At 41.6% G+C, this 25,277-nt stretch overlaps 1 protein-coding gene across 1 annotated transcript in view; it reads left to right on the forward strand.

Moving 5' to 3' along the window:
* CELF4 (CUGBP Elav-like family member 4) overlaps positions 1 to 25,277 on the forward strand; it is a 557,691-nt gene that overhangs the window by 463,695 nt on the left and 68,719 nt on the right. Inside the window, exon 8 of the mRNA XM_044681738.1 lies at positions 14,611 to 14,625. Coding sequence (XP_044537673.1) covers positions 14,611 to 14,625 — 15 coding nt within the window. The remainder of the gene's footprint in view (positions 1 to 14,610; positions 14,626 to 25,277) is intronic.

Genomic DNA, 25,277 nt, shown 5'->3' on the forward strand with positions numbered 1-25,277 from the left:
ATATAAGCGTGCTTAGGCCAGAGATCCTTTCTTATTTATTTCAGTAGTCTTTGAATCAGCTAGCACATAGTAGGTACTCAATAAATAAATGTGTTGAATGAGATGTGAGTGAGATGAGAGTGAGAAATAAGAATGAATTAGACAATAGGAAGAAAGAGTTTAGTCTTAGTCCTTGAAAATATTATGGACTAATTGAAGAAATAAGCTTTACATAGATAAGACAACTGTGAGACAGCATATGATCAGGGGATCAGGTTAGATTCAATCCAAGAGGGAGACCATGTAGTTCAATTCAGTTCAGCAAACAATTCTTTAGTACTACTATGTGCAAGTACTACTATTTGTAGCCAATTATAAATGCTTTAGAAGACTGGAGAATGGAGAGAGAAGTATGCACTGGAATGTTGCAGGAACTCATCACGGGAGATACGAAACTTGAATTGAGACTTGAAATATGAGTAAGATTTGGATAGACTGAGAGGAGAAGAAAGGGAACTCCAGAGAAGAGAAATGTTGAAAGCAAAGGCAAAAATCTGGCAATGTTTAGAGGATACAGAAGAGGTGTACCTAGCTGAAATATAGGGTCCACTTTTGGGGTGGGGTATAACAGATCAGGTTTTGGAGGGCCTTGAATGCCAGGATAAGGAGTTTAAACTTGATCCTGCAAGTAGTGTGGAAGCACTGGAGATTTTTAAATAGGGAAGAACATGATCAAAGCAATGTCTGGGGAGATTCATCTGGCAGCACAGATTCATCTGGCAGTACAGGATAGATTGGAAGGGGGAAAGATAAGAGAAAAGGTCAGCTTGACACCTGCTGCTGCTCTCTTCTATGTCTCTCCTGGGGACTGAAGCTGGCAAGTCTAGGATAACCTTTTGTAGAATGGTCAGGTGGTTGGTTTTTGTGTGACTAGGGTCTAGGGCTCCTGGATTTTCTTACTCCATTAATTATCTCCTCCACACACCATTCACTTATGCTTTTTCCTAAGTCCCTGTCTGCATTTGAAAATGTCTCCCCTTCCTTTCTCCAACTTTTTCACTATCTATAGAATTTTAGAGTTCGAAGGGACCTTAGACATCATTTAGCCCAACCTTCTCATTTTATAGATGACACTGAGGTCTAGAGAGGTTAAGTTCCTGCCTCCTTCAAAATTCACCTTCTCCAGAAAGCCTTCCCTTATTAATCCCACTGGACTTTAATCATTTCAGTTGGCTCTGTTTCTACCATATTCATTTGCAATACCTTGTAAGTATTTTAAAGTCATTTTTTATTTTTATATTTCCCACCTCAACCCCTGCCAGAACAGAGTTCCCAGAGGGTAAGTCCTCCATCTCCCCCATGAGACCAGCTACTCTCTTCCATAATCCTGGGAACTACCCAACGTCTGATGAAATTGACAGCACATACACACACACACACATACATACATACATACATACAACCCCTAATCTGTGCTGAGAAGACATGCAAATGAGTGCTGCTAAGTAATCCAGGAAAAGGGGGATTATAGTGAATGCTAGACTATCTGTACCATCTGTGGTAAATCTTGCTTCTAAATTCTTGTTACTATTGTCACCTCCTCAGCTTAATCAGTCCTTTAGGGAGCCATTCCACCTTCTGTTTACAGTTCAGCAGAAGAGGTTGGAAGGAAAGGCATTTATTCCCTCTCCACACTCAAGCAAAAGTCTTAAACAGAGTGGCTTTCCTTAAGCTGGTACTTTGCATCAGTCTGAAAGGTGATGCAATTTCTTTTTTCCTTTGGAGTCACCATGGAAAAATGAGTTTGTTGCTTGAATTTTTTGCATGGTGACACCTGTATTTTGCCTAAAATGCAGTGAATTGCAAAAATGTCAGATTAACTCATGTTTGCCAACAATACACACACACACACACACACACACACACACACACACACATTCCAAAGTCACCATGAAATGACTTGAGGATTCTCAGTCATTTTTGAATTTCCTATTTTTTGATTACCTGCTCTTTTGTGTAATCTATCATTATTTGTAATAACTGGTTCCTAGCCACATATGGCTAGGAGATTTTCTCTTTCAAAGGGCAAGTGAGAGTTATGACTCATCTGTTTCACATTAAAAGAAGGTCCAGAGATGAGAGGAGCAGGGAAGAGACCAGGAGTTTCAGAGGTTGATGATAATCCCTGAGTGATCTGGGATCTTTATAGAGTCAAGCATTTAGGAGAACATGGGATTCTTAAGGATGCTGCTGGAGCAACAGACCTTATGATCTTTCTTTGGAGCCAAAATACATTTTTTGGAAATAATATTGATTAGGAAGGTCCCAAGAAGAGTAATTCTAGTGAAAACAGAATGGATGGGTTGAAGAGAGGTGATGGTAGTGACAGAGTGGTGGTATGAGGGCAGATTGAAATGACGAGCCACAAAGATGAGGATCTAGAGAAGATATAATTACAATCTTTATTACTGCAACAACCTCCTGACTGATCTCCCTGCTGCCATGCTCTCTCTGTCCAAATCATTCTATAAGTTGCTTCCAAATTAGCCTTCTTAGAACTGTTTTCATCATGCCATTCACTCAAAAACCTATAATTGCTCCCTAATTCTCTGTTGCATTAGATGCGAAACCTAGCACTTAAAAATATATGGATAAGGTCTGGACCTGTGATTTCGTCGATTTCAAGAACTCCCCAACAAGAAAATCCCCTCTTCCAATGCAGGTTAGAACCTTTTTTGCCACTTATAGTCTCATAGATTTAAATGACTTATCCAAGGTCATAAAATCAATATATGTCAAAGGCAGGACTTAAGTTGAAACTTCCTGTCTCTCAGATAAGTTTTCTATCAATTATGTTACATACACTTTCTCTATCTTTAGAATATAAAGCAATCCATTATACAGCTATCATCTAATAATCTTTATTTTGCTTCATCATGTGTGCTAGTCCTCTCTCCCCAAGGATGATAAACTCCTTGAAAGTACAGACTGAATGTCATTATTCTTTATATACCCACAGCTCCCAGCACAGAATTGAGTACGTGATACAAGCTAAGGAAATATTTATCAATCAATTAATCATGTGATTTTAACATCAAGAAAGGTGCCTTGTTTTGATATTTCTGACATTCCCCAAACCTCATGTATTACATAATCCCCTGCCCTCACCACCAGCCTACACACATACTGAAACTATGAGATAATTTTGTCCAAGTTGGAGTAGACAGACTTCAGGTAGATTTCAACCAACCAATCAATCAATCAATCAATATTAATTGCCTAAATTTATTACCTTGGGCTAGGCTCTGTCCTGACCCTTAAGAGAAGACCCAGACTGGGTACAAAAACAGTGTGAGGAAGGATTTAGAGATATTGGCAGAGGATGTAAACCTGAAAGCTCACTGAGGGGGAATTTAAAAGGATGATAGCAGAAGGAGGGATCTTGGCCTTTCTCAAATTGTCCCTCCAGGACATGCCTCTCAGGCATCCTCCGAGACTTAATGGACCATCAGGGCTTATCCTGGAAGTTCTTTTTCATGATTTGGTACCCCATCCCTCCTCACCTCACTCCTGAAAGGGTCCAAGGCTAGAGAGGCTCAAAACCCTAGCCAGTCACCCCTTCTCTTATGAAGCTACATTCTCCCAGAGGCTTGGCAACACCAAGCAAAAGGCACTGGGGATGTGGGAGGAGGTGTCTAGAGAAGGATATAAAAAAACACACACACATGCACGATGATGTATAGTAACAAGAGAATGCATCGTTTCCCATACTGTATCATAAATATCGTATTTATAACATTAATTAAATGCTGGAGACTTAAATCATTTATAATAGAGATGCAACCACTCAATGAACTGTTAGCAGAGTCAGCGCATTCTCGCTCGGGCAGGATTGGACAGAGAGCGATGGCTCCAGCTCCCAGCCCCACTTGTGAGAGCAGACCTCCCAGAGCTTTCTCCACAGAGCAGAAGAAGTGTTGTCACAAAGCAAGAAAGCCTCTCAGGCATCCTCCTGTCTCTGGGAAGGCTGCTGGTCAGGCAGCCCTGCTTCAGGAAAAATGGGCCCCCACCCAGTCTTCGACCTCCCAATCAGGGGATCAAAAAGCACCCAATAAATACCTCCCTTCCATTATGTGCTTTGGTCTGTGTTAAACATTGCAAGGAGACAGATGAGGAAAATACAATGTGATCGGAGGACCAAAGAATCACATACCTGAGAGCATTCAAGGATAATGCCATATATTATTCAGTCTTAGAGCATAGCAAAAGGCAAAGGGTTTATCCTGACTGATGAAGAGCTATAGTACTTGAAGAGACAGCATGGCGAATAAAGCTCTAAACTTGGGGCCAAAGGACTTGAGTTCAAATGTAGCCTCTGTCACTTATTAATAGGGTGAAACTGGGCAAGTCACTTAACCCATTCTGGGACCTTGTTTCTTCCTCTGTAAAATGAGGTTGTTGGACTACATGCCCCCTAAAGTTCCTTCCAGCTTAGGAGGGAATTCAGTCACCATTCCAGAGCTTTCCTCCCTATTGAAGCCAAATAGTAGAAAGTGGGTCAGCTCTAGAAGAAGAGGACCTGGGTTCAAATCCCAGTTGTCACTGGCCACCTGGAATATGCAAATCCTTGTTGGACAGAAAGGAGAAAGAAATCTGGACTGTGGTAGAAACTGAGAAGAAATGCCAGTCCCCTTTACTTTTTTTTTTTTAATTTTTTTTTTTTTATTTTAACCCTTGTACTTCGGTGTATTGTCTCATAGGTGGAAGATTGGTAAGGGTGGGCAATGGGGGTCAAGTGACTTGCCCAGGGTCACACAGCTGGGAAGTGGCTGAGGCCGGGTTTGAACCTAGGACCTCCTGTCTCTAGGCCTGACTCTCACTCCACTGAGCTACCCAGCTGCCCCCTCCCCTTTACTTTTGTTGGAAATGGGCATGGACTTACAGCATGTAATTCAGTGTCTGTTCAGGTTAGCGGAGCTATACCTAATTGTGATCGTGGCATTTAGCAGGAGGGGGCAGGAGGGGTGCCAGCTTTGTATAATGAAGGGAGGTTCTTTGAGCTTCTCTGGATAGAATCCTAGTTTTAGAGTTCACAGGGAACTTTGAGACCATCAGGTCCAAACTCCTCATTTAAAGATGAGGGAACTAAAGTTCAGAGAGAGATTGAATGGCTTGCCCAGCATAAACTGGATAATAAATGTGTAAGACAACATTAGAACTCATGGCTTCCTGCCTCCAAGTCCAGTGCTCTTTCAGAACACAGTGTTTGCTATGGATCCATATGTGTTCTTTGTCGTTATGGAGCGAATAACAGGTTCCTCTTCCCCCTTCCTCAGGAGAAAACAGAAGTTTTTAGGTCCAGAAAGAATAGGAGTTTAAAGGAAAACCCAAGAGATAAAGACTTGAGTCTAAAAAGGAGCATTTACCTTGTAGTAGATGGCAATAATCAGGGCAGATCTGTTCTGAAGGGGCCAGTAAAAGGTCGGGGACTCAATCTAGTCCAGAGATTCCTAAGTCTTTTTTTAGTCATGGACCCCTTTAGTGGCCTGGTGAGGCCTACGGACCCTTTCTCTGAATAGCATTTAAAATGTATAAAATTAAATGCATAGGATGACAAAAGAGACCAATTATATTGAAACAAAGATTTTTGTTCTCCATCCAAATTCACAGAACCCTTGAAATCTATCTAAGACCCCAAGTTAAGACTCAGAACAGTAGCAAGGGTACTAAAAAGAAAATCTAAAAAATAAAATAAAATAAAATAAAGCATTGCTCCAGGATTTGGAAAGTCAAGTGGAGCCTGAGAATTGGTCAGTTAAGAGAAGAAGGTGATGGAGGTTTCTCCTGAGGCAAGAATGAAGCTTTTTCTAGGATGGGGCCAGGCCTCAATGCCAAGTAGATGAGCAAATGATCTTTTATTATTTGTCTTCCTCGCTAACAACAACAGATAATATTCTCCAAATATTTTACATAAAAACTAATAAAATAGCAACCTGTCCCAGGGCCACTTCTATCCCAGCTCTCTTAAATATAAGAGGAATGAAAAGGAGAAGGAGAAGGAAAACTGGCATTTCTATAACATGCTAAGGTTTTCAAAATACCTTACATGTCATATCTCTTATCTATAAGGTAGATTGTTTTTAAACCCGCACGCTCCATCTTAGAATACTGTGTATTGGTTCCAAGACAGAAGAATGTTAAGGGCTAGGCAATAGGGATTAAGTGACTTGTCCAGGGTCACACAACTAGGAAGTGTTTGAGGACAGATTAGAAATCTCCTCTCTAGGTCTGGCTCTCAATCCATTGAGCAATCTAGCTGTTCCCTAGGAGGTAGATATTAAAGAGATCATTATCCCCATTTTAGAGGTAGGAAATGCCATTTCAAAGAGACTAAAGTGACTTGTCTCAAGGCCACACCAGTTAGTCAGTCAGTTAGTTAAGCTCAATTAGAGATATCTTAAAAAAATATTCTAAGGCTTTATAATTCTCAATAGGTCTACAAAAGGAGGCGCTTTATAGATAGACTTTCTTGAAATGTTAGTAAGATTCTAAAAACATAATAATACTTCCATCTCAGGGTGAAATAAAGGGAGAGAACTGGCCACACACAGACGGGCAAGGCCTAGTAGGGGCAGATGAGAGGTACAAAAAGGAGATCTAGCTTCAGCCTCTTAGGGATGCTCAGTGAAGGTCCAGGGAGGCAAGGAGGGTAAAACCAGGGTAGGGTTGACTCTTTGACTCAGGGAGCTGTCAGGGTCCTGTTCTCTCCAGCATCCTCCCTTAGGGCCAGAGGGCTCAGGATCTGGTGGGGAAGAAAGCCAGAAGGAAGGGAGCAGGCAGGAAGGAGAAAGGAGGGGAGGGAGATGAGGCTGGGACTGTGATTCAGGCCTGGCCAGGTTCCAGAAATCTCTGTGCAATCAACCAAAGAAACACATTTGAGAAAACAGAATTGTAAAAGTAACTTTGAAGACTCTGTTGCCATGGGAACAGATCTGTAAATACTTAACTGCAAACATTAAGTGACATGCAGCCGAGATTCCGGCCTGCACAGGGAAGGGATGGTAAATTTCACCCACTCTTTAAATAATCAACTCTGATGTTTTCTCCGTCTCCCTCTCTCTCACCCAGCTCCCTCCTCCTCCTTCTCCTCCCGTATTCCTACTCCTTCTCCTTCTCCTTCCCACACTCTCTCTGTCCTTGCTCCCACTCCATTCCATCTCCCTCATCTGTCTCCCAGTGCTCTTCCCTTCACGGGCTCCCCTCTTCCTAGCTCCCTCCTCTTTGTTCTCCAACCCTGGGAAATCGTCCCCAGTCTTAGAGAGAAGATGGAGCCAGGACCCTGGAGGGCTTTTGTCAACCCTGGGCCTCACTGGAGGTCAGGGAGATAAGGGGAGCCCCCAGTGTGATGGGAAAGACACCCCTCTATCTCAGCCTCCAGTCTGGTGAGGGAGGCCCAGAGGGCAGCTACTCCCGAAGGAATGGGAGGGAAAATCCTACTGGTGAAGCCCTGGCCACCCAAATACCCCTTAAACTAAGAGCTAGATGAAAAATTGTCCCCATGCTCCCAACAGGGGTGTTCTGCATGAAATCTGTCATCTTCTCATGCAGTGTTAGAATTGATCTCACTTAGGGGTAAATTATCATCATTGAGGCTGGGGATGGGGAAACGGGGGAGGCAGGAGCCATTTGAGGGTGTTAGAGTGTTAAGATGGGAGACTAGCCCCAGTTTGCAGAATGAATTAGGAGAGGGGGATGAAGAGGTAGGACCGAGGGGTGAGTCCTCCTCAGAACACTCCTGCACCAGTTAGCTGCACTTAGAGATGACTGATTCTGAGAGGTGCCAATGGGAGGCAAACCAAATAGGACAGCATCAGGACAAGGCAGAAGATACCAGAAAAGGGATTGATTAATTATGGCGCAGTGGCAAAATCCAAATAACACTGGCTAGAGTCCCTTTTATGAGCCAGGGTAAAAGAGAGGGCAGAGTTCAGATGCCTCTCGAATATCCCAACAGGGAGGTACTCCCTGAAAAAGAAGTCATTTCCCAAGGAAGGTAAACCAGATTCTAGCCAAAGGGCCCCACAAAAACTCTCCAAAGAGCACTTAGGTAGAAGACAGAGGGCTCATCCTACCCAGCAAATAGGTGAGTAGGGATCATCAGAGACAATAATTCTCCTTGAACTCTTTTAAGTGAAAGAAAAATGCCTTCAACACCAGGAAGAGCTCTAAGAACCAGGCTACCTGGACTCTTGTCTCTGCTGGGACCAATTAGCTATGTGATTTCCCCCTTCTATCAGCTTCAGTGTCCCCATCTGTAAAATGAAGGTGTTGGACAAGAGTAAGGTGCCTTTTAGCTCCAAGAGCAGGGATGTCTTAGAATCCTTCTAGCTATAATAGTTCTGGATCACAGTACTCTGGGAAAAGCCCTGGACTTAAAGTCAGATGACTTAAGACAGAATGGTAGAATAGAGAGGGTGCTAGACTTGGAGGAAGGGAGAACCCAAATTCAAGTCCTGCTTTGGACACTTATCAGCTGTGGGACCCTAGACAAACCATTTATTCGAGTGGCTCCCCCAACTATGTATCTGAGCCTCAGTTTCCTCATTTGTAAAATCAGAAAACTGGACTGGGGCAGCTAGGTGGTTCAGTGGATAGAGAACCAGGCTTAGAGACCAGAAGTCTTGGGTTCAAATTTGGCCTCAGATACTTCCTAGATATATAACCTCGAGCAAGTCACTTAACCCCCATTGCCTAGCCATTACTGCTCTTCTGCCTAATATAGAAAGTAAGGGTTAAAAAAAAAAAGTCTCTTAGGTGGCCTTTTTGACCCCATCCAGTTCTAAATGGCTGATTCACCTGGATTCAAATTCTCCCTCTGCCACTCACTATTTGTGTGATTCTGAATAAGTCATTCAAATACTCCAGACTTGATTTTTCTAGATGACCTCTAGATCCCGAGGAGCCTGTTGTCTTGAGTTTGATTCTGCAGGGCTCTGGAATAAACCAGAAACAGACAGGTTGTAGAAGAGCCCTCCAAAGTGTTCCCAGAGTGTGGCTAAGTAGAGAAAGCCTGCCCCCTGCTGGATTTTCCAAATGGTGGCTTCAGTTGCTTGAGTTCCTGACAAATAGAGAAGAGGGCAAAGCAAATGCCAGGGCTGACAGAGGATGCTGTCCTGCTCAACCATGGTGCATCCTGTCACAGGTGGGCTATGAAGACTGCCCTTTCCACTGGCACCCCATGGAGGCAGAACTCAGGGAGGCTTTCAGAAGTACCCTGAAAAGAGGATGCCAGTGTGATGTGTTGAAGATTTACAGTCAGAAGACCTAGGTTTGAGTCCCAGCTCAGCTTCTTCCTTCCTGTACCATCTTGGAAGAGTCATCACATCTTGGGGCCTCAATTTCTTCTTCTGTAAAATGAGAGAAATAGGCTAGGGAAATGGAGGAATGAATGAGTGAACAAGTGAATTAATGAATTTTTTTAAAAGCATTGTTTGAGTACTCACTTGAGTTGGCTGGTGGCGAAGTTCTGATAAAGTTCTGAGCCTTGGAGTCTAAAAGTCCTGAGCTCAAATGCAGCCTCAGACACTTACTAGCTGTGTGAGCCTAAGCAAGTCCCTTAGCCCCTGTTTACCTCATTTTCCTCAACAACAAAATAGGGAAAAGAGTGGACTCTCAACCTCCCAAGATTATTATGAGGATCGAATGAGATATTTGTTTAAAAAAAATACTTACTGGCACATAGCAGGGGCTACATAAATGTTTATTCTCTTCCCCAAATCAGTACCAAGAATTTCGCTAAACCTGGAAGTAGAAATACAAAAATGAATATACTTACTTTGCCCAGAGAGCTTACATGCTCATAGGGGAGCAGTGGCTAGGGAAGTTTGCAAAGATGCTGAATAGAATCAGAGCATAGTAGATTGGCACACTCTCCAGTAACAATGACAATATTGACTTTAGTATGGCTCCAAAACTGGGAGGTGGCTTGGGGGCGGCAGAGATAAGAGAAGAAATACTTGAAGAGGATATGCATGGCACCTGGAATCCAATGAGGCATGGCTAAAGCCATCCTAATGAGCCATCCGAGTTGCTTATCAATCAAGACAATGGCACCCTAGGGTAGGAGATCAAATTGGAAAAGGCAAGACTCATAAACAGGAAATAGAGATGGTCTCTAAAGTCTCTTCTAGCTTTCATGTCAGTGATCTATAATCTGGCTTTCCATTCTAGATGGGAGTGGAAAAAGTGCCAAACTCAGAGTCAGGAAGACCCAAGTTCAAATCCTGCCTCAGACACTAGCTATGTGACCCTCACCTACTTTATAAGGTTAATGAGGCTCAAATTAGATAACATACATAAAGACCTTTGTAAACTTTAAAGTGCTCTTTAAAAAGCTAGTATTATTATTATTCATATTATCATCGTCACGTGGCCTGAATGGAAGCACAAGGCCATGAGAGCAGCCTTTACAAGCTGGCCAGAGGAGACTGTGTTGCAAGTGGCTTTGTGAGGAAGTTTTCTATACTTTTCATGGTGATTCTGTACATTGAGAACACTCCATGGAACGTTGACTGAGGCAAGGTGGGTAGTGAAGGATGAGAGATGCTCTCTGTTTCCTGTTCATGAGTCATGTCTTCCCAGTTTGATCATGAACTTCCCAAGGGTAAAGACTCTTCTCTTGCCCTTTCCCCTTATAGGCCTCAATCAATGCTTACTGATGGATCAATCATTCTTTATTCATATGCATATGAGATATGACACAGTCCAAGCATTTGTTGCAATATGGATGTGACTGTGTAAGTGCATCCCTAGGTATGTCTGTGTGTTTGTGTATGTGTCCAAAAACCACCCTAAAAAGGATGGTGAGAATGGGGTTAGGAAGGAGGGTTCCCATCAGATTGAATTAGAAGTAGACTTGCCCTTGTCTCTGATTTAGTAGTGAAATCACAGGAAAGGTTGTCAGGATTGCCTCCATCCCTCCTACTTCACATGCTTAAAATCCTCATTCCTTTTGTTTAGCCCCATTTAGACTGGTTATTGATCCAACTAAGAGGTGCCTCTAAAGCCCCTCTAGAAGAACTCAATAGGACCTGAGGTCATAAAGAACAACAGGTTAAAGGCAACCCTGGGGATTTGGGTAAGAATTGGAAGATAGCACTAGAAAAAAAGATACTAAAGATCAAGAAACCTTTTTTTGAAGGTGAGGCAGCCCATTTTCCCCTCAAATGAACCAGAGAGAATCTTAACTTCTCAGGAAAGTTGGATAGAAAACCCTGGGCCAAAAATGGACTGGCCTTGAGGATTAAAAATAGACTTCTAGATGTGAGGGGTTTCTAAATGTGGTAGGACTCCTGAGTGGAGCACAGCTGGCCTCTCTTTAGCCCTATGTCAATGTCCTGAATTGAGTCTAGGCCTGCTCACTGATCAGGCAAGGACTCAGACTCAAGAAGCTTTTGCTTTATGAAGACCCTGGACCCAGAAAGGTCTGGCTACTAAAATTAATTCCAAGGAAAAGGAGATAGGAGCAAAGGAAGAACAACTGTCCACAAGACCTGAGTGCTGGGGAGGCGGGCCAAAGACCAAAAGTAAACTGAGATAGGCTTTTCAAAACTTAGAGGATCAGTTAGATTTGGACACTTAGAGCCCCTTCTGTTTGCTATTTCCATCAGCTACCAATAGGCACAGTCAATATTAGGCAACAAGATAGCCTTCAGTCCCATATTTCATATCATGTAATAATACCACAGCTGGGTCCACAGTGGTTAGAATGCCAGGTCTGAAGTCAGGAAGACTTCTCCTCTTCCTGAGTTCAAATCTGACTTCGGATACTTACTAGCTGTGTGACCCTGAGCAAGTCAGTTAACCCTTTATGCCTCAGTTCCTCACCTGTAAAGTCTAGAGAAGGAAATGGAAAGACATTCTAGTATCTTCAACAACAAAAAAAGAACCCAAATGAGATCATGAGGTGTCAGACTGAACAACAGAACAAAGCACCAGTTGAGCAAACCCAGATGCCCTGAATCTAATCTGGCTCATGTCCAGTGAACACTTACTGTGTGCCTAGCCCTTTTCTGGACCAGGATGAGTGAGGGAAGGCTTGGTTCCTGCCCATAAAGAGTTCTTAGTCTCTCTGGGGGAATGTTTTGCATTCATAAAACAGTCATAGAATAGTTTGGGTGGGATATTGGTAGTCTTTAGAACCACTCATAGAACAAACTCAAATGTCATGGTTCCTAATGGGACAGATTATGATTGAAACTGGGGCCGAGATAGAAAACTCTTCCAAAACCCTATCTGCCTATTATTGTTATCTTTTATTGCTCAAGGCATTTTGTACGCAACTATCATCTGTGTTTCTATGTCATGCCCATTGTTCAAGAGCTAGATCAAGCCCTATCTCCTTCATTAGTCTTCTTGATAACTCCTTTCTACATGGATCTCTTCATTCTCTTGCCATCCAAGGTCCACATAATCTAACGTGTACCATCTAGCCCTTCACCTTTCTCCAAATGGTTCTGATTGTTTTGTTTATGTGAATCCCACCTCCCCAATTAGAACATCAACTCCCTGCAGGCAGGAATTACATTTTCTGCTGTTTTACACAGCCAAGCCCCGTATAGAGCTAGACACACAGATCTTTTAAAAAATATTTCCTTGATTGAATTGAATTAGCAGTGCAAACTCTACTGTTAAGGCTATTCTAATAGATGGTTGTGAGGGCAAAAATTTCTGTTTGACCAGGCAAAATTTTTGAAATGCTATGAAAATATAGCAGCAGATCTCATTCTTGAATATGCCCTTTTCATGTATTGAAAACTTCTCCGATGTATTAGGCAGCTAAATACTGCAGTTGCATTGGATGCTGAATTTTAAATCAAGAAGACCTGAATTAAAATCCTGACTCATGTTCATTGGCTGTGTGACAGTCCCTGAGATCCCTTCCAATGGTAGGAGTCCACGGTGCTGTCTCTTCAGGGTCTGGATGTTAGTAGGCATTCAACAAATTTGCTTGTGAAATACTGAACCATGACATTCTGGAGTGCCAGAGTTGAAAGGGACCATAGCAGGTACTTAATTCAACACCCTTATAGGAAGAGGAGGAGTCTGAGGTTCAGGGAGCTAAAGAGACTTCCCAAAGTTCTTGAATCTATAATCTAAAGCTCAAATCTTTCGAACTACATTCCACTGTGTTCTTCCCACTACTATGTCTCAGTGAAAGTGTTACACCTCCCTATAAATACAACATCCATCTTGCTTCCCAGAGTTTGTGGGGCCCTAATTCTGGTTCTTGTTCAGTACATCTTGGACATAATCCTGAATGTCCTGGAGCTTGTACCTCCATGTGGTTTGTTATAACTCAATCCCAGCACAAAGGAAGGCACATAGGAGGTACTAAACTACTATTAGTAAGCCTCATGATACTAGTGATGAGTCTGAATTTGGAGGCAACAAGAAAGGAAGGGGAAGGAAGGGAATAAACATTTATATAGTACCTACTATGTGCCAGGTACTGTGCTAAGTACAACAACCTTGTGAGGTAGATGTTATTATTATTTCCATTTTACAGCTGAGGAAACTGAGGCAGACAAAAGTTAAGTGACTTGGCTCAGGACCACGCAACTAATTAAGTATCTGAGGCTATATTTGAACTTAGATCTTCCTGACTTCAGGACCAACATTCTAGCTACACTGACCCACTAGCTACTTGATAGTTTCCAAGTAGTCTATGTTATATGTACCGCTATATGCAGACTCCAGTTCTGGAGAGAAAACTGAAATCTGTGTATGACAGGGTCATAATAGAACAACCACAGATGTCATCCACTCAGATCCACTCATTTTACAGATTAAGAAACTGAAGCCTAGGGATGTTCCAAGGTCACAAAAGGTAACAGAGCTGGTCACAGTGGACCACCCAGGACACTGGACTTGGAGTGAGGGAGACCTGACTTGGGTTCAAATCCCTCTTGAGACATTACTAGCTATCTGAGCCTTAGCATGGCACTAAATTTCTCTGTCCTTCAGATTCCTGACCTATAAGATGAAGGGGCTGGACTCAATGACCTTTAAGAACCCTTCTCACTCTAAAATGTACAGTCCCCTGGCTTCAAATCTGGAGTCTTTCCCTCTGTATCTTGCATTATACACAGTCCTTTTGGGTCTTGATTTCTAGGAGCTAAAATTTCAAGGGGAAAAAATCTGGAGAAGATCTCAAGAGTAAGAGGGGCTGGAGGGAAGGAAAAAACCGTAGAATAATTTTTCCCCTGAGGATGTTCCCCCCCAGAAAAGACGAGGGAAAGGTAGAAAAAACCCTACTTTTTTCCATTGAATATTTCCATTTTTTTTCCCAGGCTTTCACATCTCCAAATATACCAAACTTGGTTATTTTATGTGCAAATCAAGTTACATAATACATAGTATGTTCCTAAGCTAGCAAAGTAACTAGATCTGTAAAGGGTGATAAAAATAAATATCTCACATATTTCAATTTTATCCACAATTTCATTTTTAAAGCAATTTTTTTTGGTTTTTCCATTTTCTAGTCAGAATTTCTGGGAACTTTGTACTTCTAGCCTAGAATTAGCCCAGCAAAATTGAGAGGTTTATTGTCCCATTCTTATAGTTATCCAGGACCCCCCCCCCACAGTGAGGCTCTATCCAAGCCTGTCCTTTCGCAAGTAGTTTTCAAGGATCTAGAATTACTCTCTTGTCTTCCCTTCCATCATCAAAATTCCAGTTCACTCTGGGCACAGCTTTCACTTAGCTGGCATACGAAAAAAGCAACCTGGGAAACTATTTCATACTTAAGTGTTGATGGCTGATAATATCTTATTGGTACCTTTCCCAGAGGAATTTACATTTTAAGAAAGGCGCCCAAAGGACAATGCATCCAGCTAAGAATGAAGCATTCCTGGCACCTTGGTGGAATAGAGGGGAAAGAAATTAATATGGTCAAGGCACTGGAATCGGGAAGACTTGCACCAAAATTCTAGCTGTCTCCCACTTAGTACCTGTGTAATACTAGGAAGTCACTTAACCCCCAGGGCCTCTATTTCCCTATCTGTAAAATGAGGGAGTTGGAATAGTGTAGCTTCTAAGGTTCCTTACAGCTCTAAATTTCTGATGATTTAAAGGACCTGCCTAGTGGTCTTCACCTTATCTCGGTGGCTGACTACTCTATCCATCTGAACAAACAAACAAAAAAAAAGTGGGGGGATATTTTGAATTCTCAATCTCCACCCTTTTGACTCTACTTTCTTTTTTGCATTCGGTCATTTCCCTCTCTTGTCTCATCTCCTTCTTCCTTTTGCTTTCTCACTCACTTATTCTGATTTCAGATGCCTCCTGGGATAAATTGTTCTTGGTATGCTCCTGAATCCTTGATCCTATTTAGGAAAGGCACTTAAGGCATGAGGAGCATCAAAGGAGGCAAGGGAATTAGTATAAAAGAGGAAACTGGATACAGGATCCTGCAGTGGGTCAGCTTAGCCCCAGGTCTTCTTCTTCATCAAATTCAAAAGATTCTAAGAGATTTCAGAATCCCAACCTACACTTAACCAAGAATCCCATCAACAACAAAACCAACAAGTCTACTTCTTCTGCTTGAAAACCTATAGCAAGAGGGATTTTATAGAGTAGAAAGGGCATGGGACATGAAGGACAGAGGATTTGAGTTCAAATCTATTTATCAAATATCTGACCTTGGGAAAATCATTTAACCTCTGTGGGCCCCAGTTTCCTCAATAAAAACAGGGTTAAGCTAGATGACTATTTATCTTTCCCAGATCTACATCTATAAACCTGGTACCTCAGACAGCTTCTACTGGTTTGATGAGTCCCTCTCCTATCCTCATTCCAGTTAGCTCATTCATCATCATCATTCACTAGGCATTTGCTATATACTCAGTCTGTGCTAGGCTGGGCTATAGAGAAGACAGGAGGAAGAGAAATCATTATCTTTCCCTGTTGAGGAACTCCAAGGCTAGTGAGAAGATAAGATTAACACTTCTAGAACAATTTGAGCAAATATAGGACAGTATGTCATTAAGAACAAAGTTGTGTGGGCCACAGGGTGTTTGTAAGGGATCCAAAGAAGGAGAGGGCAGGGTAATCTTAAGGGAGTGGACTTGAGAAGCCTAAATAAGAACTAGGATTTGGATCATAGAATTTAAGAGCTGAGCAGACCTTTATCTGCTCCAACCCCGTCATTTTGTCAATGAGGAAACTGAGGCTCAGAGACTTTAAGTGACTTGTTTGAGTTAGTTAATAGCCAAAGAGGAACCAAAACCTAGACATTTTGCTGTTCAGACCATTGGTTTTTCTGCAGTATCATAGGTAAAGAAAGAGTAAGAACTATTTGGAGGGGGGGAGAATGAATAATGAAATGAATAAAGGCATAGGGGCAGAAATGAGCAGGGTATATACCAGGAACCAACCTGGCTAGAGTGGAAAGTCCACATTGGAAAGGTGGGTAGGATAAGATTGAAAAAGTCAGATGGGGCAAGAAGAACATTTTAACTTGTTTATTACAACTGTGATTATTATACCTCATGTTTCACAAAATACTTTCATAGCCACTCTCTAAATCAATCCTCACAATATTCCATTTAGGTGGGCAGAAAAGGGATGATATCCTCATTTTAGAGAAAAGCTGAGGCTCAGACAAATTAAGTGACTTGTCCATATCAGTGGCAGCATCGGAAGAGAATCCAGGGTTCCCAAACCAGTTTCCATGACACAATTCAATTCAATAAACATATATTAAGAAAATAACAGAAATATAAGGATGAAAAACAACATAGCCCCTGCTCTCAAGGACTGCAGTCTACTTGGGGTAAGGGAGTGACATAAGACATGTAGACAAATATGTATAATATAAAGTAGAATGTGATTGGGGCAAAGACAAAGTTCTTGGGGAAATTGGCAGTGGAGTGGGGAGAAATCGCCTTTAGCTAGATCAGGGAAGGCTTCATGGAGGTGACACTGGAAGAGAGCCTTTAAATGCAAGAAAGAATCCAACAAATAGAGATGAGGAGGGAATGCTTTCCAGGTCACTTTCAGTGGCCTTGATGAATGGCAGTGGTAGAAAAGGGCAGGATAAGATCAGGGAGTTCAATTTGATTGTAGTAAAGGCTGCATAAAGGAAAATGAGATGAAATAAGGCATCTAAAAAAGTAGAATGGAGCCAGATTGAGAAGGACTTTGCCAGGCTGAGTTTGTATCTTATCCTATAGGATAGGCAATGAGGAGACAGTGATGGGCTTTGTCTTGTTTCTTTTAGCAAAGGAGTGGCATTGTCAGATCTGTGAATTAGAATAATTATTTTTGGAGCTCTGTAAAGAACAGAGTGAAGAGGGAAGAAACTAAAGGCATTGAGACCACTTAGAAAGTTCGGACCGTGGTCCAAACAAGAAGTGATGAGAGCATGAATTAGTCTGGTGGCAGTATATGTAGGATGAATGAAAAGGCATTTATTAAGCACTTAATTCACTTAAAGCACTGTGCTCTGTCAGGGTAAAGGCAGGAAAGATACAAACACCAAAATAGAAATAGTCTGTCCACAAGGAGCTTACATTCTACAGAGATAGCAGATATAAGTGGACAAAACACATGCAGAGTAACAGTTTGATTTGGAAAATTACAGGGATGATAAGCTGAGTTGTAGGGGAGGAGATTGACAGATGCTTTTCAGTTGTGAGGGCATTATTGGTTTAATTATGGTTTCAGAACTGGAAAAGGAAGAGGGCGGACCATCTCCTTAACAGTAGAGGAGCTGATAGGGGTAAGGTGGAACATAGCTAAGGCTGACTAGGTACAGAGGGCATTAGTCTGAGGGTCCAGGGACTGAGAGACTGACAAGAAAAGAAAAGAGAAAAGCAAGAATTGAGAAATGAGTGGAGAAAGAAGTAACAGGATTTGGCACCTGATTGGATGTAAGGGGTAAAGGAGAAATACAAAGTTTCAAGGTAAGGTAACTGGAAGGAAGGAATCAGCATGGATTAATCCCTCATTAAACAGACACTATGTTAAGTGCTTTACAAATATTACTTCATTCAGTCCTCACAATAATCCTGTGAGAGAGGTGCTATTATTATACCCATTTTACAATTGAGGAAACTGAGGCAAACAGAGGTTGAGTGACTTGCCCAGGGTCACAGAACTAATTAAATGTCTGAGGCTAGATTTCAACTCCAGTTTCCCTGATTCCAGGCCTAACACTCTATCCACTGCACCATCTAGCTGCCATGAGTTAGATGGTAGCGTGGAGAGAGAATGCTCTATGGGCCCATAGCGGTGCTCCAACATAAAGACGAATATTGGGAAGAGGAGCATGTTGGTAAGAAAAGATGATGAATTCATTTTTAAGAGATGTCAAATTTGTGAGGAGAACATGAACAGCAAATAGTTGATGATGCAGAACTAAGGCTCTTGGGAGATATTATGGATGGATATAGATTTGGGAGCCATCTACATAGAGATGATAATTGAAGCCATGGGAGTGCATGAGATCATCAAGAAAGGGAGGGTAGAGACAGAGAAGGAAGAAAACGGAGGACACAGCCTGGCCGAAGTTCAACATTTTGGAGGTCAAATAAGGTTGATGAACTAACAAAAGAGCCTTAGGAGAAGTAGTCATATATATCTATTATATATGGAATGTATATGTTTATGTGTGTATATATATACTCCATATACTATAGATGATCTGGATATACGTGTATATGTATGTGTCTGTGCATATGTATATATGTATATCTAGATACACACACCATATGTGTATATATGAATATAACATATACATAATAGTATATGGAGTATATAAACTATATTAGGATATATACCATATGGAAGGGAGAAATAAACTAATCATATAAATAATGATGAATAGTTTGAAGAAAAAAATGGGAATGCTCCTACTGTTTATGCCTGTGGGTGGAACGTATGAGGAAAGAAAGCTTTGTCTTCTTGGGTTCCACGTTGTGCCTCCCAAGATGGAGTGGTTGAGAACTTGCTAATTTCCAGTGTCCAATGAGTTAGCATAACGGTTAGAAGAGAGGGGCTAAGCAGGTTTTAAAGCAATGCTTTTCCAGAGAGCCATCAACCCAGGAGCTGCATGAACAGAAGCAGAACCAGGTAGGTGGGGGTGGGGCAAGGGGGTGGCTAAGCAGGGTGACCGGTTCATCTAGACAGTAAGGACCTTGGAAGACAAGGGAACAGTTGCAGTGGCCTGCAGGGTATGGGCTATGTTTATGATCCTGCCTGAAATAGTCCCCAATTAAACATGCAAATGCCAGAATCGCTTGGCTGAAGGGGGAAGTGAATAATGGCTGTGAAGACTACCTCTCTACCTCTGATAAACCTGGTTTATCAGAAGGGTTGTTATCAAAAAGGGTTCCCTCCGGGTGGGAAAGAAAAGGATGCTGAGGGAGTGAAAGGCAATGAAAATCCAAAGGTGGGTGACTCGCACTGGAGACAAAATGAAGGCGAGAAAAAAACATTGTAACCGGGCTCCTCTTGGAAAAGAGGGTGATTCTAGCCATTCTGAAGAAGAAACTTCTTAAAACCCTCAAGAGGATTCACAGGCACCGGTAAGTGGGTGGAATCCTGTGACCTCACTCACAAGGAAGAGATGTAGCCCTGTGACTGCCGATTTCCTGCAGAAGGGCACACAGGTATGTAAACCTGACATGTTAATCAGGATGTGTGCTGTCTTCCTACGCTGTGTCCAGGAGGTGGTGGAGAGAATTCCTCATCACTGTCCACTTCTGTTGATGCACATGGGAATAAATGCCATAACCTCAAAAAATTATGATAAAACCAACTTAAACTGTATCTCTAGATACTTTGAAGTTTTGATGAGCAAATGTTAAGTTTGGGGGATGTGGCAAAATGAAGGTTGACGTGGAGAGGGCGAATATTTTTATGGTGTAGTGGAAAGACCACTAGAGCTGGAGTTACAAGACATAGGTTCAGGTCCTTGATCTGCCACGTGCTGAGTGGCCTTGGGCAATTCACTTCCTGTCTCTGGGCCTCAACTTCCTCATCTGTCAAATGAGGGGGTTGAACTAGATGATCTCTAAGGTCCCTTCCAGTTCTAAGATTCTGTGACTCATCTCTTCTTTCATTTGAAGGTCATGACTATGGACGTGAAAGGAGGACGAGGGAAGTAAATAGCTGGCTATATAGATGGTGTCAAAGAACAGGATTTGTTTTTCTGGATCATTGCCATGGAAACCAGAAAGGTGAGCTCCTGGCAATAACAACAATAATTATTATTATTAATAATAATAATAGCTCACATTTTATAGTGTTTGAAGGTTTGCGAAGCACTTTCCTCCCAACAGCGAGTATGATTGTCCCTATTTTACAGATGAGGAAACTGAGGCTCAAAAGGGGTAACTGACTTGCTCAGGGTCACACAGCTAATAGGTATCAGAGCTGGGACTCAAATCCAAGGGCTCCTGGCTCTGAAACCAATGTTCTTTCTATTACACCATGCTGCCTGTTTGGTAAGAGGCAGAGAGCACCACACGAGGACTGGAGAGAATGTGGCTGGAGCACAGCTCTATGACCTACCAAACAAGCATTATGCAGAAATTTGAGCGGGAGGGAGAAAAAGGTCCAGACAAAACTGTAAAACTGGACATTGTGGAGAAGAACGTGAGTGACATAGAAAGCATCAGTTCAGCAGAAGTGGTACTCAGTACTTCTTGAAGAAATATAACAAAGAAGCTAGTTTGGAAATGATGTTTATGTCCTAAGATGTCTGTGTAACAAGACACAGAGTATGGGTTACAAAGTCAATGTGAAATTCTAACATAAACTGGTAAGTATAACTTCATGAGATTGGTGTGTGGAGTATGGCAATGGGAAAATGGAAGATGCCATATTCCAAAGCAACAGATCTGACTGTAGATGAGATGGCTGGAAGTAGCACTACATCTCACAAAGGCATGGAAATCCATCGAATTGACTCCGGTGGGGAAAATGGTTAGAGAATTTGGAAAAGAGAAGTAAAGGAGAAAGCATATCATTATGGGAGTATCCCACAAACTACTAAGCTAAATGGCAACAATGGAGGCTGCTTTCCTAGAGAGAAAGAGAGACTCCTGGTATGAAAACTCCCTTCACTGAACAGGTCAGCAACTTCTCTGTCACTTTCAAGCTTAGAGGTTGCCTCAGATCTCAAGTTCTAATTTGCCCACCATCATACAGTATGTTTCAGTGGCAGGACTTGAACTCAGGTCTTACTTACTTCAAGACCATGCCTTTGGCCATTATTCCAGGCCATCTTTTTTCCAATATAGATTGTACATCCAGTACAGAGTCAAGCCACCCTAGTGGTAGAGGTTTCAACTTTCCTGACATCTTCTAGAAGTTAGTTCCATTAGGCTGAAATCAGCATAGCTGGTAACCTTTGGACTTGGCTTGCTAAAAAATTCCATCTCTAAGAAAAGCTACACAGAAAGGTATGGAAATTTATGGAGGTTGTGACCATACCATTTTCAAGATCATAAGAAAGCTAAGAAAGGAAGGCTATAGTAAGTGGGCAGGCATAATCAGACAGGATCTGAAATTTTAAGGAAAAGCCTTTCACCAGTAAAATGTAAACTCCTCGAGGGCAAGGATTTATTTGGTTTTCTCTTTGTAACCAGAACAGCACTTGATGTTTTTCTTTTTTTGCCGGAATTCTGTTTTCCTCAATATTAGACATTCAGGGAAAAGAAATTCTCTCTATCAAAGCAGTTAGCACCTAACTCTCCAATGATAGTCTTAGAGATAGCCCTGGGCACTAAGAAGGTAAACTACTTGCCCAGGGTCATACAGCTAGTCCATGTCAAAAGGAGAACTTTAATGTAGGTCATCTACATGATTCCAAATCTGGCTCTTTGTCACTAATCTATAATAGATTAGGTTCTTAATGAATGCTTGTTGCATGAATATTGGATAGTCAAGTTCAGAAGCAAGATAAGGAGAGGCTTGTGACCAGAACTCTAAAAGGGAAATGGGCTCAATTGAATTTTTTAAAAAAAATTCTTACCTTCTATCAGTTCTAAGATAGAAGAGCATCAAGAGCAAGGCAATTGGGGTTAAGTGACCTGCCCAGGCTCACACGGCTAGGAAGTGTCTGAGGCCAGATTTGAATCCAAATTCTCACATCTGCAGGCCTGCTGCCTATCCACTGTGCTCCCTAGATGCCCCTCAATTCAATTTGAGTCTTAGAATTATACACAGATCTCAAGCTAGAAGGGATACAAAAGACATTGATTAAGTACCTTCCATGATCAAGGCCACAAAAATTAAGGTTTATAATCCTTGCATTCTGTGAGTCTACAATGTAGTAGGGGAATAAACCATGTAACTGAAAATTATTACACAAATATTATAGCTAGATTTTTCAAATATGTTCCTATGATGACAGGGAAGAATCTCGGGCAATTATAATGTTAGATAATGCAACCTTGGGTTGTATTTGATTTGGCTTGCCATCACACACTGGCCTTTCATGATTAATGGACCCAGTTCTTAGTGGGGGGCAGATAATAAGCACACAAGTACTGCCCTTCGCGCCACCTGGAGACACATATACAATACAATTACAACTCCAACCTCCCTTAAAACAGGTCAGCACATTGGCTGGAAACCTAAGTAAAGGAATGTCTGTGAGACCTAGAAAATGCAGTGGGGCCCTTCCTGAGCCCTAGGGACTTTCTTGAAACTCATCCTGTCTATGCTAATAGCCAGATCAATCTAGGGATAATAGGATGAGCCTTACAGTCCATCAGGAGTGGTCACTATATGTTCTCTTCAAACATGTCTGCTAAAAACTCTTCCCATACAATAATAGTGAGACTAATTACTAGTTAAGCTAGAAATTCCACATGTACCCCTAGCTATTGTGCTACCACCCAGGATTCTGATAATTGCATAGAATACATCAAACAGAAAGCATTTGGGATGGCCTTCTTGTGGCACCTGCCCCGAACCTGAACCTCAATGGCAAGAAAAAATTCCAGCCTACAGAGTTATAGAAAGAACACATCCCCAGCAAGGGTGCCAGCGTGGTCCAAGTACAGAGAGTATGTTGTGGAATTAGGGGAATGGTTAGCAGTGTAGCTTGGGTGGAATATTCCGAGTCTGAAGAAGGGCAGTGTGAAATAAGACCCAAGAGGAATGGGAGAGTCTTAAAGGGAAGAGCAAAGCATCTGAGGAAGGTAATGGAATCATGCAGGGAGTCTTAGATGAGCTCATGGTTTTAAAAAGACATACATGAAAAATGAAAGAAAAATTATATGACTGAGAAAGAATGTAAAGGAATTGCACACATATATAAGAATGGTCAGGAAGGTTGAAGCCCACAATGAGCTGATACTTGTGAAACATGAGGAAAAGAAAACAAGCCGATTCTCTCTCTCTCTTCTCTTCTCTTCTCTTCTCTTCTCTTCTCTTCTCTTCTCTTCTCTTCTCTTCTCTTCTCTTCTCTTCTCTTCTCTTTTCTCTCTCTCTCTCTCTGTCTCTCTGTCTCTCTCACTCACACACACACACACCACACATATGCATATAGACATATATGTACCTACACTTACATATACATGGCAGCTAAGTGGAAGTGGATAGAGCACAGAGCCTGGAATCAAGAAGACTCATCTTCTTGAGTTCAAGTCTAGCCTCACACACTTACTAGCTGAGTGATCCTGCACAAGTCGTTTAACCCTGTTTGCCTCAGTTTCTTTCTCTGTCAAAGGAGATGGAGAAGGAAATGGTAAAGATACTCCAATATCTCTGCCAAGAAAACCCCAAGTAGGGTCACAAAAGGTGAGACATGACTAAAACAACTGAAAAACAACAACAAATACATATATACATGCAAATATATGTGTGTGTGTATTTATATATCTATATACATTCAGAGCAAGTTGATGAATAAGGAAGGGAAAAGCCCACTGACTGGAGCAAATGGTGTAGTGCTAACCAATGATAAAACCAAAGAATTATTTGACCCCCTTTTTTCCTATCTTTTTGATCAAGGAGATAAATGTTGAAGCTAGGAACAGTAGGTCAAATATCCTAGAAAGAGATTTGAAAACCAAAAGAGATGGAAAGATAATAAAGGAATGCCTAACACTTTGAATAATCAATTATCCAGACCCAAGTAAATTATTACCCATGGTGCTAAATGAAAAGGAGTGATAGTGGAGTGAAAAGAGCTGGAAGTGATAATCAGAAGATTTAGATTCTGGTGATGCCTCTGCCACTAACTATCTATAGAATTTGGGACAAGTCACTTAACTTTCTATGCCCTACTTACTTCACATGTAAAAATGAAGGGGTTGAACAATATAGTTTCTAACATTCCTTCCAGCTCTAGCAAACCAGAAACTGACAGATGTGATTCCAAAGCCATTGTTGATAATCTCTGCAAAATAAAAAACCAAGCAAGAGGTCAGCAATGGACCAGGGGAAAGGGCAGAATAACAGAGACCAGAAACTACAAGAGTCAGCTAAATTTCAATATACTCCCTAAAAATCTAGAACAGGCAATTAAACAAATAGTTTGTAAATACTCAAAAAAAGAAAGCAATGATCACTAGGAGCCAGGATGTGTTCACTGAGAGCAAAACACTCCAAAATAACTTGATTTCCTTTTAAAAAACAACAACAAAGCAAGATTATTAGATTGATAAACCAGGGAATTGCTCTATATATAATTTATGTGTATCTGACAAAGAATCTCATAATATCTTTGTGGACAAGATAAAGAGATATGTGTATCTGACAAAGAATCTCATAATATCTTTGTGGACAAGATAAAGAGATATGAGATATATCCAGTCTAGGGGGATGCTCAGCTGGTTAAATTAAGCCCAAAAAGGGATCATGAATGTCTTACTATCAACCTGGAGAGAATTTTGCAGTAGCAATACCACAGGGCCCTGTCCTTAGCCCTATTCTCTTCAACATTCTTATCAATGCCTTGGATAAAGACATAGAAAACATGCTTATCAAATTTGCAAAAGATGTGAAGCTAGGAAGAATAAGCTAATATGATAGATGATAGCAGCAAGATTCAAAATGATCTCAACAGGCTGGAACACTGCTCTGAAACCAACACAATGAAATTTAATAGGGATAAATTCAGAGGGCTGCACATAGGCTCTGTAAGGGGAAAATCCTGGCATGTACAATCATAGCTAGTATCTGCCTTCCATGATCCTAAATTCCCAACAATCCCCCAGGTCACCTCACTTAGTTCCAGGTGTGGAAGAAGCCACCGTTGCTGCTTACTACCATGTCTC

Source organism: Gracilinanus agilis, chromosome 1 (genome assembly GCF_016433145.1).
Source record: "Gracilinanus agilis isolate LMUSP501 chromosome 1, AgileGrace, whole genome shotgun sequence".
Lineage (NCBI taxonomy): Eukaryota > Metazoa > Chordata > Mammalia > Didelphimorphia > Didelphidae > Gracilinanus > Gracilinanus agilis.